Raw genomic sequence first — 17,189 nt, forward strand, 5'->3', positions numbered from 1 at the left:
GTTTGACCTTGGCTGACAGAAACAATATATATGTATGATGTATACAGCTTGCATTAAGTTATCCAGACAATGTCCAAACTCATCACCGTCTTCGGAGCAACCGGTACCCAGGGAGGCTCAGTTATCCGCGCCATTCTCGCCGATGCTGTTCTCTCTCAGGAGTTCAAGATCCGTGCTATCACACGCAATGTCTCAAAGCCGGCGGCGCAGGCGTTGCAGAAGCTGGGCGTTGAAGTGAAAAATGTATCCTCCTCAATTCTGCAGTAATGCTAGTGAAAACGAACCTGACAAAGGTTGAAAAGGCAGACATGACCTCCAAGTCCTCTCTCGCATCAGCAATCAGCGGCTCACATTCCGTCTTCCTCGTCACCACCCCATCCTGGGACGCAAGTGATCCCAACGCAGAGCTAGTCCAGGGAAAGAACGTCGCCGACGCCGCCAGAGAGGCCGGCGTGCAGCATCTGATATACTCCTCTCTCTCATAAACGTGACTGAGGCTTCTGGAGGCCGGCTAAAGCACGTGTCACATTTTGACCAGAAGGCGCAGGTTGAGCAGTACATTCGCGCCACGGGGGTGCCTTGCACGTTTGTTCTGCCGGGGTACTACATGGAGAATTATATCAGGTTTGGAATGTTGCGTCGTGATGATGAAGGGGTGTATACTTTGGTATACCCTGTCGGAAAGGAGGCAAAGTTCCCCCTGCTCGATGGTGCAGAGGATATGGGTAGGTGAACTGCCAACCACATGATAGATAGATCAAGCTTACAGTGTATGTTCTCCAGGAAAATTCGTCCTCGCAGCCCTCAAACACCCCTCCAAGCTCCTCGGGGCACGCATCCTCGCTGCCACAGAGTACTACACACCCCCATGGATCGTCGCAGAATTCGAAGAGGCCACTGGCAAGCGAGCGCGATACATCCAGGTCGATGCACAGACATACAAGAGTTTCCTGCCCCCTGCGATGGCGGATGTGGTGCTCGAAAATCAGCTTTTGATTGAGGACCCGGGGTATTATGCTGGTGAAGGGTTGGAAGAGAGCTTGGAGCTGCTGGGTGATGTTGGCTTTGAGCCGACTACGTGGAGGGAGTTTCTGGAGAGAAATAAGGATGTTTTTGAATAAGTTGATAGAGGAATATCCGGAGCTGAACTGAATTGAAGTGAGTTGTCAGATCTCTACTGTATCCTCCTGTATCCTCCAAGTAGCAGGTTGGACTAGCTTCTTAAATAAAGGTTACATGTTTAGCAAAAGTTCTAAAAAAAGGCTTTGTTTCTTTCTCTCTCTTTTTCTTTCTTTCTAAATGATAGTTCAGCATAAAGGTAAATTCAACCAAGTGTTAGGATAGGACAGTCCGGCTTCAGAAAAGTGTAATGATACTAGGAATACGACAAGCGTGGTTCTTCAGACTCTTATCGACTGTCGAAGTTCTGTTTATTTTTATACTTCTTTTAGGATACTACGTCCTTTCCACTCGATGGTCAGAGTAAGGCAGTAAGCAGTGCTGTTCTCGAGTCAGTGCTAGTAACGGCCTTATTTCTAGCATTTCTTTACCTTCCTTTCCTCTTTCTTCTTTTTATCTCCGCTGGAGAGGGCCTCTTCCATGAATGAAATTGAAGGCCTTGTTTGTCATGTTGGTAATTTCAACCCGTAGATAGATAGGTCACGATAGATAAGTTACATTCAGCAGCCTCACAATATCATCACCCCGCTATTTACAGCTCCCTGTAGAGCAGTGCCATAGTCTCCTCCTTGCAAATTTGGGTCTGCCCTGGCATCAAGCAGAAGCTTCACTATTTCTTGATGACCACCAGCTGAAGCAGCTTGTAGGGCAGTGCCATATTCTCCTCCTTCTAAATTTGGGTCTGCGCTAGCACTGAGGAGAAGCTTCACTATTTCTTGATGGCCCCAGAATGAAGCAGCATATAGGGCAGAGCCATATTTTCCCCCTTGCAAATTTGGATCAGCCCCTCTACTAAGAAGAAGCTCCACGATCTTTGTGGAGCCCTGATATGAAGCTTTCTGCAAAGCAGTATTCTTGTATTTATCCCGGACATTGATATCTGCTCCGGCCTGAATCAGCTCGTTCACTATTCCCACGTAGCTTCCCACGGAAGCTGCATGTAAAGCGGTGCCAAATTTGTTCTTTTCATTGACATCGACCACATGTTCAGCAAGAAACACTCGAACGAGTTCCTCGAGTCCAAAGAATGCGGCCAGGTAAAGCGGGCGCGGGAGTCTGTTGGCGAAACCGTGTCTATAATAGAACAGCCAGCGATAACGGAAGACATAGTCGCTTGAGGAGAGAAGCCTCCTGAAGAGGGGATTCATTTCTTCTGTATTCCTCTCGGCGTATCGCAGGTGATCAATCCAGTAAAAAGCTGAATATTGGGCTAGCGGAAATTGCGCGCATAGATCCTTAAAACTCAAGTTCTGGTCATAAAACCGCAGCAGATATATCAGGCATCCTTTCCCGATCTTTACATGGGAGGACTTCTCTGGAAGATGGTAAATTGGCAGGACATTTTTTATCCGTTCTGACACTAGATACTCCTTGACTGAGTAGTGTGCCAACTTGACGTAGGATTTTTCATATCCAGTATCTTCACCAATAGCAACCAGGCTAGAGCATATTGCGATCACATCAGATGGATCCGGAAGAACTTCTTCTGTGTTGAAATCGTAGTTTTCAACATCGATCGCGACTACTTCCGCTAGTTCGTCAAGGCGAAGTGGTTTCTGAGAGTAGACAAGCCACGTCAGGATTCTAAGGGCATACTGCGCGTTGTCTTCGTCTATGGAGCGAAGAATCCGCTCATAGGTCTCATCGAGTGTTGGAGGCAATGTTTGCAATGACTTTCGGAGCTTGAGACGATTCACGCACTTTCCCAATGAATCTAACTGACACGCAACCCAGCGAAACCTGGTTTCACCGTCAGAACATATATGATCAAACATCTTGGCTATTTGGGCTTCAATGTACACCTACATTCCATCTGCCTTTTCCATCAGTGTCTCTTCAACTTCTCTTTGAATACTGTGGTCTCGTTCCCACCGCTCGAGATATCTGTCATTTGACCACCGGTGACGAATGTAACGACGAATGTCCTCATTAATGAGAGGGATTTGGAGAGGCACAATAAAGTTCTCTGATAGGAGAGGCCGGAGGGCTAATTCAATGTCATGCTCTGCACGACTGGTGACCAGCATGTGGAAATTCTCCGCATTCAGAGAAGCGAGCTGCTCGAGCGTGTCCAACAAATCCTCGCGCTCAGCGCATTCATCCAGGGCATCCAGCACAAGGTGGACTTTAGAATAGTCCGGGATCATTCTAGACAGTGTCGAGCAGAGGGCCTCGGTGGATGGTTCCTGACTGCCGTCATTGCAGGATGAGAATAATGACTCCAAAGCCGAAGGGACTTTCTGACACTGCTTTGAGAGCTGTGCAACAATCGACTTCAACATTGGCTGTACTCGCTGCTTCTGGATGTCATTAAAGTCAAAGTAATAGAATGCGACCGCATTCGTAGGATCGTCATTTGAGCGCTGAATGAGATCCTGGATGATGGATGAGCTCAGAATCGTCTTACCACATCCAGGGATTCCGTGAAGCCACAAGAATGATGCCTGTTTTGTCTTCCATTCTGTATATTGAGAACCCTCAATAAACCAGCGTCCCGTGTCAGGCAGACATTGCTTGAAGGCCTTGTTGTGGTTGACATAGGGATCGGGGGGAGAAAGCCACTTCTGGATCTTGCTCAATATTTCATCTGACATAAAACCAGTCAGGTTTCTCAGAAGAAAAGAAAACAAAGGGATAGTTAATGAAAAATATCTCAGAGTATGACACATTGAGTGATGTGCGCTGTGCTGTTGACTGAGACAAGGTGGTCTCAACAGTGGCGTATAAGGAGAATCCTACCTTTCTGTGCCAATGCGGTGGAGGAGGCAGTTGCGTGATAATGTGTCAAAGTCTGTAGACGGCCTCTGATGGCTGACTGTATTTTCTCGACATTGGACTCCTTCTGCACGCTTTTCAGGGCGGCCGCTGTCTTATTCCTCCACGAGTCTCCCGTTGGTAGGATCCTCTCAAGAAGCTGATTGAGTTCTTCTACTTGCTTCTGGCAAGCATCGATCACAGGAGACAATGCCTTTTCTGTCTTCTCATCGATTCGTCCACCATCGATAGCATCCTTTGTTATTTCCAAGGTGTGAATCAGGAGCGGTAAATCAGTTGCAATCTGGTGGAAGGAGTCTGGGAGGTCCCCGGCCTTGGAGCGGTATTCATTGAGACGACGAAGCACTCTGTTGCCAAAGTCGACAAGCTGGACAATACTGGCCACGGCGCCTATTGCTGCAAGTGCCTCCGCCATGATCACGGGGATTCGGGATCGTCAAGAAATGCAAGACGAAGATGTGCTTAACAGGAAAAAGCCAACGATCAGGTATTCTCAAGCATTAACGACAGCTTGACAGGAAGTGTCAATAGAGAGCCAGGCCTTGAACTTGGAAGAGATTTGATCTGCGAGCGAGTTCAGCCTCGCGAAGGTCGTCACTGCCCGAGTTGGTCAGCCTCGCGCAGCCCGATCGTGCGGGGTGCGCCTCGCGCAGCAGAAGACGCAAGACACCCCGGACGCTCATTCTGATGAGTAGCATTTAGTTCAACGTGAGGGTTCATTGCGGACAAATGCAGACACGAGTGCATAAGGTCACTTCGAGGAATTCTGTAATAGTTGAAGTATTCCATCCGATAAAGCTCTCATATAACGTAATTCCCGGTTAACCCGAACACCCGGTTGACCCGAACACCCACCCGCACCCACGAATACTATATAGAACTTGAAGCTGTATTATCTACCCAAAACGCCAATTATATACAAAAATCATGGATTAGAGCGATTTTGGCATCGAGTCCGTATATGCCCAATAGTTCCACAGTTAGTACACTTCGGCGCGGTGCGCGCGTATGAGGTGCAGAAGCTGCCTCTGCGGCTGGTGTGGCCATAGCCTGCGGCACCTGATTTTCATCTGAAATTCGATTTTGAACAAGAGCCTGCGCTTCCTGAATTGAAAGACCCCCTTCATGAGCTATTTGATTGGTCGATCGCTTACGCTTTTGCTTCTGCTTCTCATTTGCAGCCCGTAGATCGTGATTTTCCTTTGCAAGAATGACAGCACTTATTCATGGCTAATTGACAGCCCTTGATAAGCTGATTTAAAGCTGCATCTGTAGGGCTCGGAGGAGGCCTTGATCGTAGCTGCTTGATGCTGTAATCAACAATATTATGAGGCGTCTCTGGTACCCAGTTGGTTGGGATAGTGCCGGCACGGCTTCCAGGTGGTGTAGGGGTCTTAAGCTGTATATTGAGCTGTTGAAGGACCCGATCTGGTTGAAATGGCACTAATCCAGTCGCTGCGAAGCCATTTTTGATATTTTCTGATTTAAAGGCTTCCGTATGAGCTTTTGGGTATGCTTCGAGGAAATCTAGCTTGTCGATATGATTGATTCCAAGCAGCATATTATTTCCCATAAGGCGAACATATGCACGCTTTAGAACCGCAAAACAGCTAACATCGAGAGGCTGCAGGAGATGAGACGAGTGAGGAGGCATACAGATTGGTATAATATTATTCTGGGCACAGATGCGATCGAATTGAGGCGTTAGATGGCTGCGATGCCCATCAAGGACCAATAGTCGATATTTTACCCTTTGTCCGAGCATTTGTATGTGGGATGAAGTGATTTTGAAGCCATGATATACCAATCTCGTCTGTAGTCCACCCATTAGGACTTTTCTCAATTCTCCAGTCGTGTGGTAAGCCTGTCTCATACCAGGCCTGGAGATAAGTCTTCCCTTTGAAAATAATACACGGTGGTAGTACCCATCCTGCTGAATTGACTGATTCAATGACGGTCACCCATTCCTTGTTCCCAAGCTGTAGAAGAGGTGGACGACCAGATGTCTCTGCTCCAGTAACTACCCTTGCAGTAGCAATTAAGCCCATTGCAAAGCCTGTCTCATCAAATTTGTAGATATCCTCAATAAGGATTCCATATTGTTGAATAGTGCTTTGTACACAGTCAAACCATTCGCTGATAACCTTTGGATCCTCACATTTGGCATGCTGGTAGTTATATCGTCGCGAATATTGTGTTTTAAGCTCCTCATTGCAGTTGACAAAGGTAGAAACCCAGTTCTTGCCAACATGGAGTTAAGTATCTGCCGGACTGCGCTCAGAAAGCAAAAATATTGGCCATATCTCGTATAGCAGCTGGTCAAGGAGGCATTCCACGCCTATCCCGAGACAATATCCATTGTAGAAGCGTCTCATCCTCAGTAATTGTCAATTTATGCCGACCTGAATATGTCTCGATCTTTGCAGTGGTGCCAGAAAGCCGGTTATGTAAAGTAGTAAGAGGAACACCATATAGACGCGCTGCTGCGCGAATAGTTAGCGGTTTCTCGCGATTTTTTTATAGCAGAAATAGCCAATAGGATTCGACCTTCCTGCTGCACCAAATTTCTCGAATTTTGACGCGTTTTTGGTGGCATGGTGGCGCGTTGAAAAATTGATAGAGAGTATAGTTATTCGTGGGTGCGGACGGGTGTTCGGGTCAACCGGGTGTTCGGGTTAACCGGGAACTACGTTAGTGATTCTGTCGAGAGATTGTTGTTTAAAAGGAAGGAGTCGCAGGGAAAAATTATAAGACAGGAAGCTACATGTAGTTCCCTACTAGGTATGTACCTACCGGATAGATGCCTAAGGCACGACTAGGTGCCTCAGGCATGTTTGTTCCGGTATGCTTACGTAATTTATACAGGAAATGGTGACTAATCCGCAGCATTGCGCTTCCATGATAAGAGAGCAATCCATTACAAGAGATATACGAGATAGTAAAGAGAGTGACATAACTCAAAAGGGAAATCCATGGATTAATGCAACAGCTGATTCAGAGAATAAAATGTGCATTATACGGTGCATTATTCGAGAATAACATTAGCACAGTGGTGGACAGCCTGTCCATCGCGCTAAGCTAGATCCGGCAACAGCCCTGCTGGTCGGGACGGGCTACGTGTGAGTGGGCCGAGTGCTAAGAATAAACCTCCAGCTAATGAAGATGAGGGGCAGACATTCCCAGGGCTTAGGGCTGCGCGAACAGAGAATCGCATCGAATCGATCGGCCAGCAACCGGCCAATGGAGGACGCGCAGGAACCCTGGAACGCACCCAGCCAAAGTGTCCAATCAGGGACTCCGGAGTTGCGAAATAATGCCTCAGCCAGCACGCTGCCCCGCCTCGCCCAATCGGGGCCGGGCGAATGCCTGCATGCCGACGAGAGAGCAGCTGACAGGACGTTGTCACCTGGCATGAGGCATCCCTTGATTCCTCTGCTGTCAGGTGCTTCGACAACCGTCTCTGGGCACGACCAGGTACTGCGTATAAATCTCCCTGGGCGGTGATTCTCTCGTGCCTCTATAATATGCTATGCTCCGGCCCATGCAGGCATGTCCCGCCATATATGGCGTACCCACGCTGCCACAGACAAGCTTTCGTCCGTTCCCCTCCCCATGTCGATTAATTAAATTAATTAGGCCCCGTTCCGGCCTCCACTTGGATTACGCAGGTCCGTAAGGCTCAGGCCTCCGTCTCATACCTATGGTACCCTTCCCCATAGTCTCAGCCTGTACCTAGGTACGTACGTGTGCGTATTTATTCGTGGACTGCATACGTATGCCTTTTTTTTTTCTTCTCCAGTCCGATTTTCCGTGCCATACACCCTACTTACTTTCCCTGCAGAAATAATCATGACCACCGCGTCTACACCCATCCAAGGGAGGATCCTGTTATATGATATGTCGAATTTGAGCGTCGATTAAGAGGCAGTACTTTCAGCTTATCGAACCGGCTTATCTGAAACCCACTCCACTCCGTCGTGCCAGCATTATCCGAGCCATCCATCCATCATCGATCAACCACCACTTACCTATTTATCTGCTGGAATTTTTATTTTTTTTAAAAAAAAATTATTATCGTTGCTGTTATTCTTCTATCTTGCCTTGCCTCCGGCAAGCCAAGACTCTGAACACGACGCAACATGGCCGGCCTCAGCCCATCCGCCATCATCGTCATCGCCCTCGCCGTCTCCGCCCTGGCGGTGACCATTCTGGTCGCCTTCTCGCACTACCTGGGCAAACAGGACGAGAATCCCATGACTCGACCACGATCACGCGAGCAGGAGCTGTACATGCGGCAGGTACGGCAGCGAACGCACGAGTTCGCGTATGCCGAGTCCGTGAGCGGCATATCACCCTCTGGGAAAGGCATGGGGGCAGAAAGCAGCCGGAGCAGTGCCGTCGGTGGAGGAAGGGGATCGCAGTTATACAGCAGCAATAACAACAGCAGTGCGACGGGGAACTGGGGCAGGAGATCGAGACAGGGTCCCAACAACGGCTACGGCCACAATGGCAATGGCAATTACGGCTATGACGACTACAGCGGCGGCGGCAACTACGACTACAACTATAGTGAGCATTACGACTATAATTATGATGAAGGCGATGCCTACGCTGGGAACCATGGCGATGGGCATGGCAACGCGAATAGGTATGCGGGCGGATCCGTGCGGTAATCAATCCCTATCCCTACCTACCTCATACTCCTAATAAGCCGCTTGATTCGACTGAGACCGATTATTATGCATGGTACTAATAAGTGTCTTTTTCTGCCTTATGCAGACAGAATCAGGAGAAGCTAGCAACGTCGACGACCTAGGAAAAAGGCACGCGCAGCCCGGAATCGATGAATGAATTGAATGAATATATATACACGAGTGAATGAATTCTCCTATCTCCTATCGACTCTTCTCTGGATTTTTGGGCAGGGCGGGAGTTTGGGTCGTGTCTGTCTTTCGGTTTTATATAGGCCTATATATACGGCGGAAATGAATTCATGGTCCATACGAGCGATCTTGTATTGCAGTGCCTATTTGAGGTGCAATTTTCTCTAAAGGAATTTCTGCACTTTTGTCTCTTTCTTTTCGTTCGTTCTTGTCCGGTTTTTGGTTATTTTTTATTCCTGGTATCCGGGTATATCTGTTTGATTACATTTATACCCAATACAGTGTCATTCTTAGCCTTGCGGTACCCTGGTCGATACCTCCTCCGGCAGATTCGTCTTGTACGCGCGAAACACCAGATTGCTCGCATACGCGAATCCTATCTGCTACATTTCCGCCAGCTCGTCCTGTCACATGACAAGCTGGTGGTCGCTCGTGCGGCATGACAAACTCCCACGTCTCCTCGCTCTTTGGAGTCTCCGCAAACCAGTCCACCAGGGCTGCTGGTTGACGACCGACGAGGACACGTGCCACACCACCTCATCCTTCATCCTGCTGATGATGACAACGGACAAAAGTACTGCGCAACAACACAATGGCATCCCCTGATTTGGTAAACAAGACACTCTGATCAGCAATAGTGCTAGCTCACATAACAAGAGTGCAGCAGGAATTTCTCTCAATCCAAATGATCAATATTCAACAACACGCTACAACCAGAGAAGAGCTTCTCGGCTCCATTTGTGCCATACCATCACAGATCATATGTACCTGCATGCTGCGGTACAACAAACCTGCGGATCAGCCGCCGATGATCTCGATGCTAGACACCGCCGGTTGTGCAACCCAGCGCCATGCAGCTTTCCGTAACCAGAACTGTCAGTTGATAAGGATGCGATGACAGCAGCATGGAGCTGTTTATATATTATCAGTGCAAGCTGAGGCGAGTGGATATGTAATCTCAACTGCTTGATTTCTCAGCACTATCTATTGTCCAGAGAAAGGCGCAAGATTACTGGAGAAATACATAATATCACTGCTGTATTGGATGCAGTTTGTGATGTACAAGAACTTCTCAGAGGATCATTCAGCTACTCTCTACTGTGGATACAATACGCGCTCTTCGCAAATCAAAACAAGAGGAATCAAACCCGACAAGTCACTGAGAAAAAAAGGCAGCAGGACACGACCAGAATTATGCATCTGTGCACTTTCTTTGGATGAGTCTTACGCAATGTTTTGTAATTTATGGCTAGTATACACAGGCTGAGCACAACATAGCCGTGGTGACCCTCGATGTCGACAAAATGGGTCCTCTATGGGTCTGATGTTCTGGCATTGCTTTATTATCATCCTTGTGAATCTTGTTAGCCCCTGCTGCCAGCATGCTTAACAGGACTGCAGATGACTATATTCTCGTGAGGCACACGCATGCAGTTTTGACCTTCCAGACGCTACTCCCTCCGCTACTGTGAAACATTTTGTGTACTGTATAGGAAGCTTTTAAGTGTTTTCACAGCCAAATATTTCGACTAAACTAGACAAACCAAAGCAATAATCTTAAAACATTAAAAGAACGAGACTCCAGAGGCTATCCCAAGACAATGATTGGCAATACTTGACTATGCTGTGTCAGCAACATCTATGTCTGATATTAGAAAGGCAAACTCAATCAATTTAATTCCTTTCCGAATCGGGAGATAGCACCAGCGAATCGCGTTGATATCACAGGCTTCGACTTCTGCTATTATCAATATTAGTACTCTGGGAGATAGAAGCTCCCTAGGTAGCTAGGGACTATCACTATAGCCATTAATATGACGTGTTATTTAGAACTAGACATGGCGGAGCTGTGGAAACTACCAAGTAGTATCTTTCTCCCCACCCTGCAAGAGTGAACTAGAGTGAACTATGATTTCATCTTGTGTAACCTATCGTCCAGCAGAGTCAGTATTAATGGGCAGCTGAGACTTGCTAGATGAGATTGAGCATTGACACGTATGCAATTACCCTGCTCGTCGGGTAATCAGAGACATCTTTTTTTTTCTCAACGAAGCTCTCCTGTTGCGATATGCATAGTGACATGACCGTATGAACGATGCCTCAGGTTAGAAGGTAGACTACGTATTCAAGAAATTAGTCCAACTTTTTTCATTCAAATTATTCCTTAAGAAATTCTCAGAGATCGTGAAGCTTTGATAGCTATTTCCGGATGGAAAAGGATACATCCATGACGCCTTCTGTTTTCTACAGCTTGCATCACACTACTATGGCAAGTGCCACAGTGGTATCGTTTAGCTTGCATTAGTGGACAGGGAAGACAATCCGGTACAGATAGACCAGACAACGCTGAAATAACCCTTAATTGCCTGAATCTCCCAGATTTTCCAGGCTTCCATTGCTATCCAGAGGACAAGTAATCACACTCCAGTCATTAATCATGACTGACGACGCCCATGATCAACCCGTTGCAACTGCTCTGGAGGAGGTATATCTGGCAACCCGTCTTTTCTAACTCTCTGAGCACTGATGATGGATCTCCCAGGAAGTTGCAGATGACACGGATTCCGCAGTTGAGAGCTCGTGGGTGCTATACATCGCTGCTAGTCCATTGCTCACCACAGTGTCAGGCTGGGTAATCTCTGCGACAAGACCTCCCTTGCTTCGAGCGTAAAGAACTACGTGTGAGTCCGGTTCCATTTACACTATCTTTCAAAATCTCTTAGCTGATGATTTATCAAGGTACGAGGTTAGTAGAGATATACTGAATGTGTTAATTATCGAATAAAGGCGGATTTGAATCGTCTGGTAGAACGGTCGCCGATACCATGCCTACCACCAGGGGTAATATATACTGGTAAGCTACTGAACCTGGTGCAAGATACATGTAGACTTTTTCTATTTCTTACTGATTTCATCTGGAAAGCCAAATGATAAAGATGAGCAAGATCGACTGGACTTGGTAGGCCAACCAGTGTCACCCTTGTGGTTATTCATCTTATGGTTGTGGCTAATAATGCAGTCCTACCATATCTACAATCTCTGTCTCGGTGGTGAACTGCACCGCGCTCCGCTAAAAAATCCACAGAAGGTGTTGGATCTCGGAACGGGGACTGGCATTTGGGCGATTGATTTTGCAGAGTAAGAAAATTGATTTCGGTACATCTACATCTATATCTAGGACTGATAGCGTGGATAGTATGAATCCCCAGGCTGAGGTCATTGGTAAGTAAGCCATATATCTTCTTTCTCGGGCAATGTACTGATATTGAGCGTCCAGGAACTGATCTCAGCCCCATACAACCTGCATGACGATTTTACCCCTTCACCTCTTCCCGCGCCTTCTTTCTTTCCTTTTACGGCTGAGAGATAGTCTCTCACATGCCTATTGTTAGGGTGCCACCCAACTGCAGATTCGAGATCGACAACTTCGAGGAAGAATGGAACTTCTCCAGGCCATTCGACTTTATCCACGGCCGTGAATTGGAAGGGTCCATTCGCGACCACGATCGACTTTTCGCGCAATGCTTCAGGAACTTGTCACCTGAAGGATTTCTAGAAATGAAGTCTATGCAAGTGGAGTTTTCCTCCGACGATGGGACGCATACGAAGGCTGAACACTTTTCAAAGGTAGTCGACCTGCCATTTCTGATGATCATACGTGTCTGAAAGCTGACATCAAAGGTAGTCGATCTCATACACGAGGCTGCTAACAAATTCGGGAAAAGCATGGCTACTATCACAACGTGGAAGGAGAGGATGGAAAAAGCAGGTTTCAAAAATGTCAAGCAGGAGACATATAAGGTATGTCCCTATCGTAATTCAAAAAAAAATCCTGCTGAGTGCATATACGTAGCTGCCACATGGCTCCTGGCCAAAAGACCCCAAACCGAAAGAAATCGGTATTTACCACCAGCACAACACGCTAGATGCCATGGGACCTTATACGTATGCACTGCTGACGCGGTACCTGAACTGGAAAAGGGAGGAGGTGGAGGTTTTGCTGACTGGGGCGCGGAAGGAGATCAAGGATCCGTCGATTCATAGCTATTCGAACCTCTATGTTATTTATGGGCAAAAGCCGGAGGACTGATGAGGAGGACTTTTTTTTGGTCTTGCATGTAATTAACTAGAATTGCAGGTTCAGGTCATCTTGGTAGTTATCTGATTAGGATCTCTTGGCTGTGGTGGGTCCATCACATACAGAGTGCTCTGTACGGAGTACTGTTTTTGTAGGGGGTGAAATCATTTTTTGCTGAATCTGGATTGATTAGTTGCTTTTTAAATGATTCCTAGCTTCTTAAAGTACTTCTTAAATAGTTGACTTTTTTTTTTTCAACTCCTTTCCTCATCAACTTATTCTTTACAAGCAGCACCCTCACGTGACATCACCTGATAGACCCACCGCCAAGACCCGCTAATCCCTCAGACGAACGGGAGTCTCCGTCCCCGGACCGCATCCGTACTTCGATTGCACATGCTTCGTAATCGATCTTTTCTTCTTCTGTTCTGCCTGGACTACGCCAGGACTTGCGCCAAAGGTTGGCACAGTTGCCTCACTCTCTCCCTATTAAGAGCGTGGCGTTTCCATCTTTCACTTTTTTTTTCGCCTTTTTCTCGTGCTGAGAGAGCACCAACGTCGTTCGTTCCTACGACCGGGGCTCGATACATGCTTATTTGCTCAGATACGTCTGGGCCAATCACCTGTTAAATAAATAGGTACATTATTCCGTGAACTCTTTCAGTTAGTGATTCCCGTTCATTTATCTTGACAATATTGAACGTTCGACTGACGACCCATTCAGAACAGCGCAAACCAGCTAGATACAGCCACCTAGTCAAGATGAAAGCCCCTCTTCTCTACCTCCTCACCAGCCTGGGCCTAGTCGCCGCGCAAACCAACTGCCCTGGCACAGGTTACTTCTGCGGCCGCGACCTCCGCCTCCGCTACAACATCATCTACTGGTGCGAGGACCAGGCCACGAACCCGCACGTGGTGGCAGACAACTGCTGGGAGAGATGCATTCCCAGTCCGGATCCGTTCCAGATGCCCGAGTGCGTTGTTGCGCCGCCGCCGGCTCCTGAGCCCGCGCCTGAGCCTGTTCCTGCTCCTGAACCTGTGCCGAATCCGGATCCGTTAATTGCCCTGGGTAACGATGTGGAGGGGCAAGCTCCTCCGTACGATGGACAGGAGCCTGCGTAATAGACGTGCGAGGAAAATATATTGACAGGAAGAGGTTTGCACCTGCATTGTATATATCGTTTGCTGGGTTCAAGGTTGATAAGCTAGCTGTTTGATATTCGGAAACCTGCACATTTGTATATTTATCTTGTTGTATGTATGTACATTACTACTATTTCGGTTCTTTTGTCATTTCTTGGTTGTGATTTTCAATTCTGCCGTTAAGGTCCTGATATCAACCTACATGCGCATACTTGGTTTGGTGTTTCGTCTTGCTGTCATTATTTATTCCTGCCATATTCTGGCACATTCTGGTGTTGCTGTCGCTGTCATGCATATATATATTCATTTTCTCCTGCTCAAATAGAGCAATGTCCTGTGACAGGTCTCTCGCTCGATGATGACAAGCAGCAGCAGGCTACTTTCGAAGTGAATTACCCTGGCAAATCTTTCGCGGAGTAATCTGACTTCTTCGCAAGGATTGTACCTGCAGTCTCTTTCCCGATAGTAATACAATCCTTCGCGCCGATATTTACCGCATGCGGCCAACAAGTCGTATAAAGATAAAGACGTTGCACCGTCATCACGGCAAAAACACAGCAGCAGCAGGAACGCCGAGTCGTATTGTATCGCGTCAGGTCATCATGACTCATAGATTCTATAATTCTGCAACTCTGCCTAGCATAGCATAGGCAGGCATACGTGGAAGCAAAGGAGCTGAACAAGAGCCAGCAGAACCGCGTATCCGGAGTACGTCAGCAGGAGAATAAACCTGTCGTCTAATATATCTTCAGAGTTGGTGTTACACGAGGTTTCGTTATTAAAAGGGTGAATCGGTGAAGATGGGAGCGAGGCTGACACGGAGGCTGAACTTGAGGAGAAATAGCCGCCGTATGTATGTACAGTACTGCAAGGTGGTAGTTTTTTTTTTGGCATTCGATCGTGGCTCAAGAACTAAAAATCCTTCTAACTAGAAGATTCGTCGTTGTTGAATATACTCGTGCTGATAGGCGGTGTGGTGTACTATTCGGAGAAAAGGAATAAAGTTATTTCATGTGAATGATTGTTTGATTGATTGTTGTATCCATGCGCCGATGAAACAGAACCTACCTAATCTTCCTATCTTCCTGTCTAATGATATTAGCCATTGAACCAATCACACTCCATGTCGTTATTTTGTGGCGACGGGATATTCCATCGCTATTGGTAAGTCTGCCCTCGTTAGGCGCTGTCTTTTCCTCAGATTGTATGTCCCTACACTAAGTGCCTACCGATAATAGAAAAAATGCAAAAGTTAGTTCTAAAAATATGCTACTATGCTAGCCGCGTGTCAAACTTGAAACATAGCGTAGCGCGCTTGCTGATGCTGACCCCTCGCCAACAACACACAGACAGCGTATGCGGTATCGTATTGTACCGGACATATACCTACCTATGCTCGTCCCGTATTGGCGTCTATCCAGCTAGCTGCCATTGATGGATCATGGATGGCTTCGCCTCTGCAGCCAACACGCCCCCACGCGCATTAGCCGAAGTGAATGACACCGGTTACTAACTTACTACTACTGTAGTCCAGGACGTGGCAGCGCAAGGCATTTCTGCAGGTGCCTTGCCATGCACGACAGCCTTGACCACTAACTAAGTAACGCATGCATGCAGGATGCTCTGCATGCAGTATACTGGCTAGCACGTCCTGACTGCCGAACGGATCATGCTAATAGTAAAATAGTAAAATAGTATATATTAGGTAGTATGCAACCGACTCATCCTGCAGAGATCTCATCTCTGCCGATTCCAATCTCTAACTCAACCTTTAGCGAAACTTGCGATAGCTTCGCAACTCTTCTTCCCTCCTCTGTCCTCCTGATTCCGTGGTGTCCCTGGGGATGGCGCCTACAATTAGTCTGAGGGGGGTAGCAAGTTAAAAAATTTGCAAAGCTGCTGCAAACAGACATGACACACCTCCAAGGGAACCAGATCGGTCTGGTTGTCGCGTATATTCTCCTCAACCTGGTCAGCGTTGCGGTCACGGGTCTCCGTTTTTATGCCGTTTCTATTGCCCGTCGACGGGATGCGGTTCATGGGATTTTGTGTGTGATTGCGCTGGTAGCGCTGATCGGATACAGTATTGACACTCTGATCGGTACGTACGACAAGACGATATCGTCAGTGAAACCAGCTGATAGATGAAGGGACTGTCCATGGTGGCATTGGGCTTCGCCTCGATCAAGTCAGCGAGTCGCAGCGGGCGATCGCACTAAAGGTTAGTTGTAGCTAGAGAACTGTCCTGAGGACTGGTTGCTCATACATTAATTACTGCAGACATTTTTCATCTCCCAGTTCTTCTGGCCCATCTCCGTCACAAGCTACCGACTAGCCATCCTCCACATCCACGTGCAAATGTTCCCCTCCACGGCCTTCTGCCGCGTCTCGTTGCTGTGCGCCATGGTCGTCGTCTTCTTCTTCGTCGCCAGCGTCGCCACCGCGGCGAGTATCTGCTGGCCCGCCCGGTTTACGTGGGACAAGACCATCCACGGGGTCTGCGCCAACCAGGATGCGGCTGGACTGGCGGCCGTCTCGTTGAACACGGTGCTGGATGTGCTTGTTGTGTTACTACCATTGCCATGGGCCTGGTGTCCGGAGATGACTGCGCAGGAGAAGATTCATGTGACGGTTAGTTTTGCGCTTGTGGTGAGGTAGGCCTGCTGCTGCCCTTTTCTTTTCTTTTCTTTTCTTTTCCTTTTTTTTAACTCTATTTGCTGAATATAACGGCTGCTAGCATCTTCGGCGTCGATTTATCCCGCGTTATCAAACTTCTAAACTGCCGCGTCGATCACGATTTCACCCTCTGCGTATTGGAAGAATTGATCCTCACCGGATCAGAGATGGCCATCGGCATCGTTATCGCCTGCCTCCCTACGCTGGGACCCATCTTCTGTCGCGAGTATTGGTCTGCAGACCCTCCTTCGTACGAGCTCGAGAGTGGTCGCCGTCGCAGCAGCAGCAACATCAAGCCGGGCCTCAGACAGCATCAACATCCTCTGCGAGGGTCCAGCACGATATACAACTCAAACAACAACCATTTTCCGATCATGACGAGTCATCCTAGCCGACCTGCTGATAGACATGGACATGGACATAGACATGGTCAACGTCATCATCATCATCATCGA

At 47.7% G+C, this 17,189-nt stretch overlaps 7 protein-coding genes across 7 annotated transcripts; 5 read left to right on the forward strand and 2 right to left on the reverse strand.

Annotated features, from left to right (window-relative positions):
- Positions 1-69: 69 nt before the first annotated feature.
- T310_5942 (NmrA family transcriptional regulator) lies at positions 70-1,121 on the forward strand (the record flags this gene model as incomplete). Its single annotated transcript, XM_013471222.1, has 4 exons — positions 70-243; positions 294-452; positions 518-725; positions 784-1,121. 4 exons carry the CDS (start codon positions 70-72, stop codon positions 1,119-1,121), a joined length of 879 nt encoding a protein of 292 aa, XP_013326676.1.
- Positions 1,122-1,688: 567 nt separating this feature from the next.
- Positions 1,689-4,369, reverse strand: T310_5943 (Uncharacterized protein; the record flags this gene model as incomplete). Its single annotated transcript, XM_013471223.1, has 3 exons — positions 1,689-2,919; positions 2,986-3,766; positions 3,919-4,369. The coding sequence occupies 3 exons, from the start codon at positions 4,367-4,369 to the stop codon at positions 1,689-1,691; spliced, it is 2,463 nt and encodes an 820-aa protein (XP_013326677.1).
- Positions 4,370-5,125: 756 nt separating this feature from the next.
- T310_5944 (Transposase) lies at positions 5,126-6,786 on the reverse strand (the record flags this gene model as incomplete). The annotated part of the gene is made up of 3 exons (XM_013471224.1): positions 5,126-5,851; positions 5,979-6,194; positions 6,748-6,786. The coding sequence occupies 3 exons, from the start codon at positions 6,784-6,786 to the stop codon at positions 5,126-5,128; spliced, it is 981 nt and encodes a 326-aa protein (XP_013326678.1).
- A 1,307-nt stretch (positions 6,787-8,093) lies between these two features.
- Positions 8,094-8,805, forward strand: T310_5945 (uncharacterized protein; the record flags this gene model as incomplete). The annotated part of the gene is made up of 2 exons (XM_013471225.1): positions 8,094-8,618; positions 8,734-8,805. 2 exons carry the CDS (start codon positions 8,094-8,096, stop codon positions 8,803-8,805), a joined length of 597 nt encoding a protein of 198 aa, XP_013326679.1.
- A 2,469-nt stretch (positions 8,806-11,274) lies between these two features.
- T310_5946 (Uncharacterized protein) lies at positions 11,275-12,927 on the forward strand (the record flags this gene model as incomplete). Its single annotated transcript, XM_013471226.1, has 8 exons — positions 11,275-11,322; positions 11,442-11,518; positions 11,577-11,583; positions 11,716-11,975; positions 12,016-12,059; positions 12,208-12,464; positions 12,519-12,638; positions 12,691-12,927. The coding sequence occupies 8 exons, from the start codon at positions 11,275-11,277 to the stop codon at positions 12,925-12,927; spliced, it is 1,050 nt and encodes a 349-aa protein (XP_013326680.1).
- Positions 12,928-13,677: 750 nt separating this feature from the next.
- Positions 13,678-14,132, forward strand: T310_5947 (uncharacterized protein; the record flags this gene model as incomplete). Its single annotated transcript, XM_013471227.1, has 2 exons — positions 13,678-14,012; positions 14,066-14,132. 2 exons carry the CDS (start codon positions 13,678-13,680, stop codon positions 14,130-14,132), a joined length of 402 nt encoding a protein of 133 aa, XP_013326681.1.
- A 1,837-nt stretch (positions 14,133-15,969) lies between these two features.
- Positions 15,970-17,189, forward strand: T310_5948 (Uncharacterized protein; the record flags this gene model as incomplete). The annotated part of the gene is made up of 5 exons (XM_013471228.1): positions 15,970-16,106; positions 16,143-16,159; positions 16,203-16,279; positions 16,339-16,712; positions 16,796-17,189. Coding segments are annotated over 5 exons (999 nt in total), but the record flags the coding sequence as incomplete, so codon positions are not given.

This window comes from Rasamsonia emersonii (genome assembly GCF_000968595.1).
Source record: "Rasamsonia emersonii CBS 393.64 chromosome Unknown ctg1118621760347, whole genome shotgun sequence".
NCBI lineage: Eukaryota > Fungi > Ascomycota > Eurotiomycetes > Eurotiales > Trichocomaceae > Rasamsonia > Rasamsonia emersonii.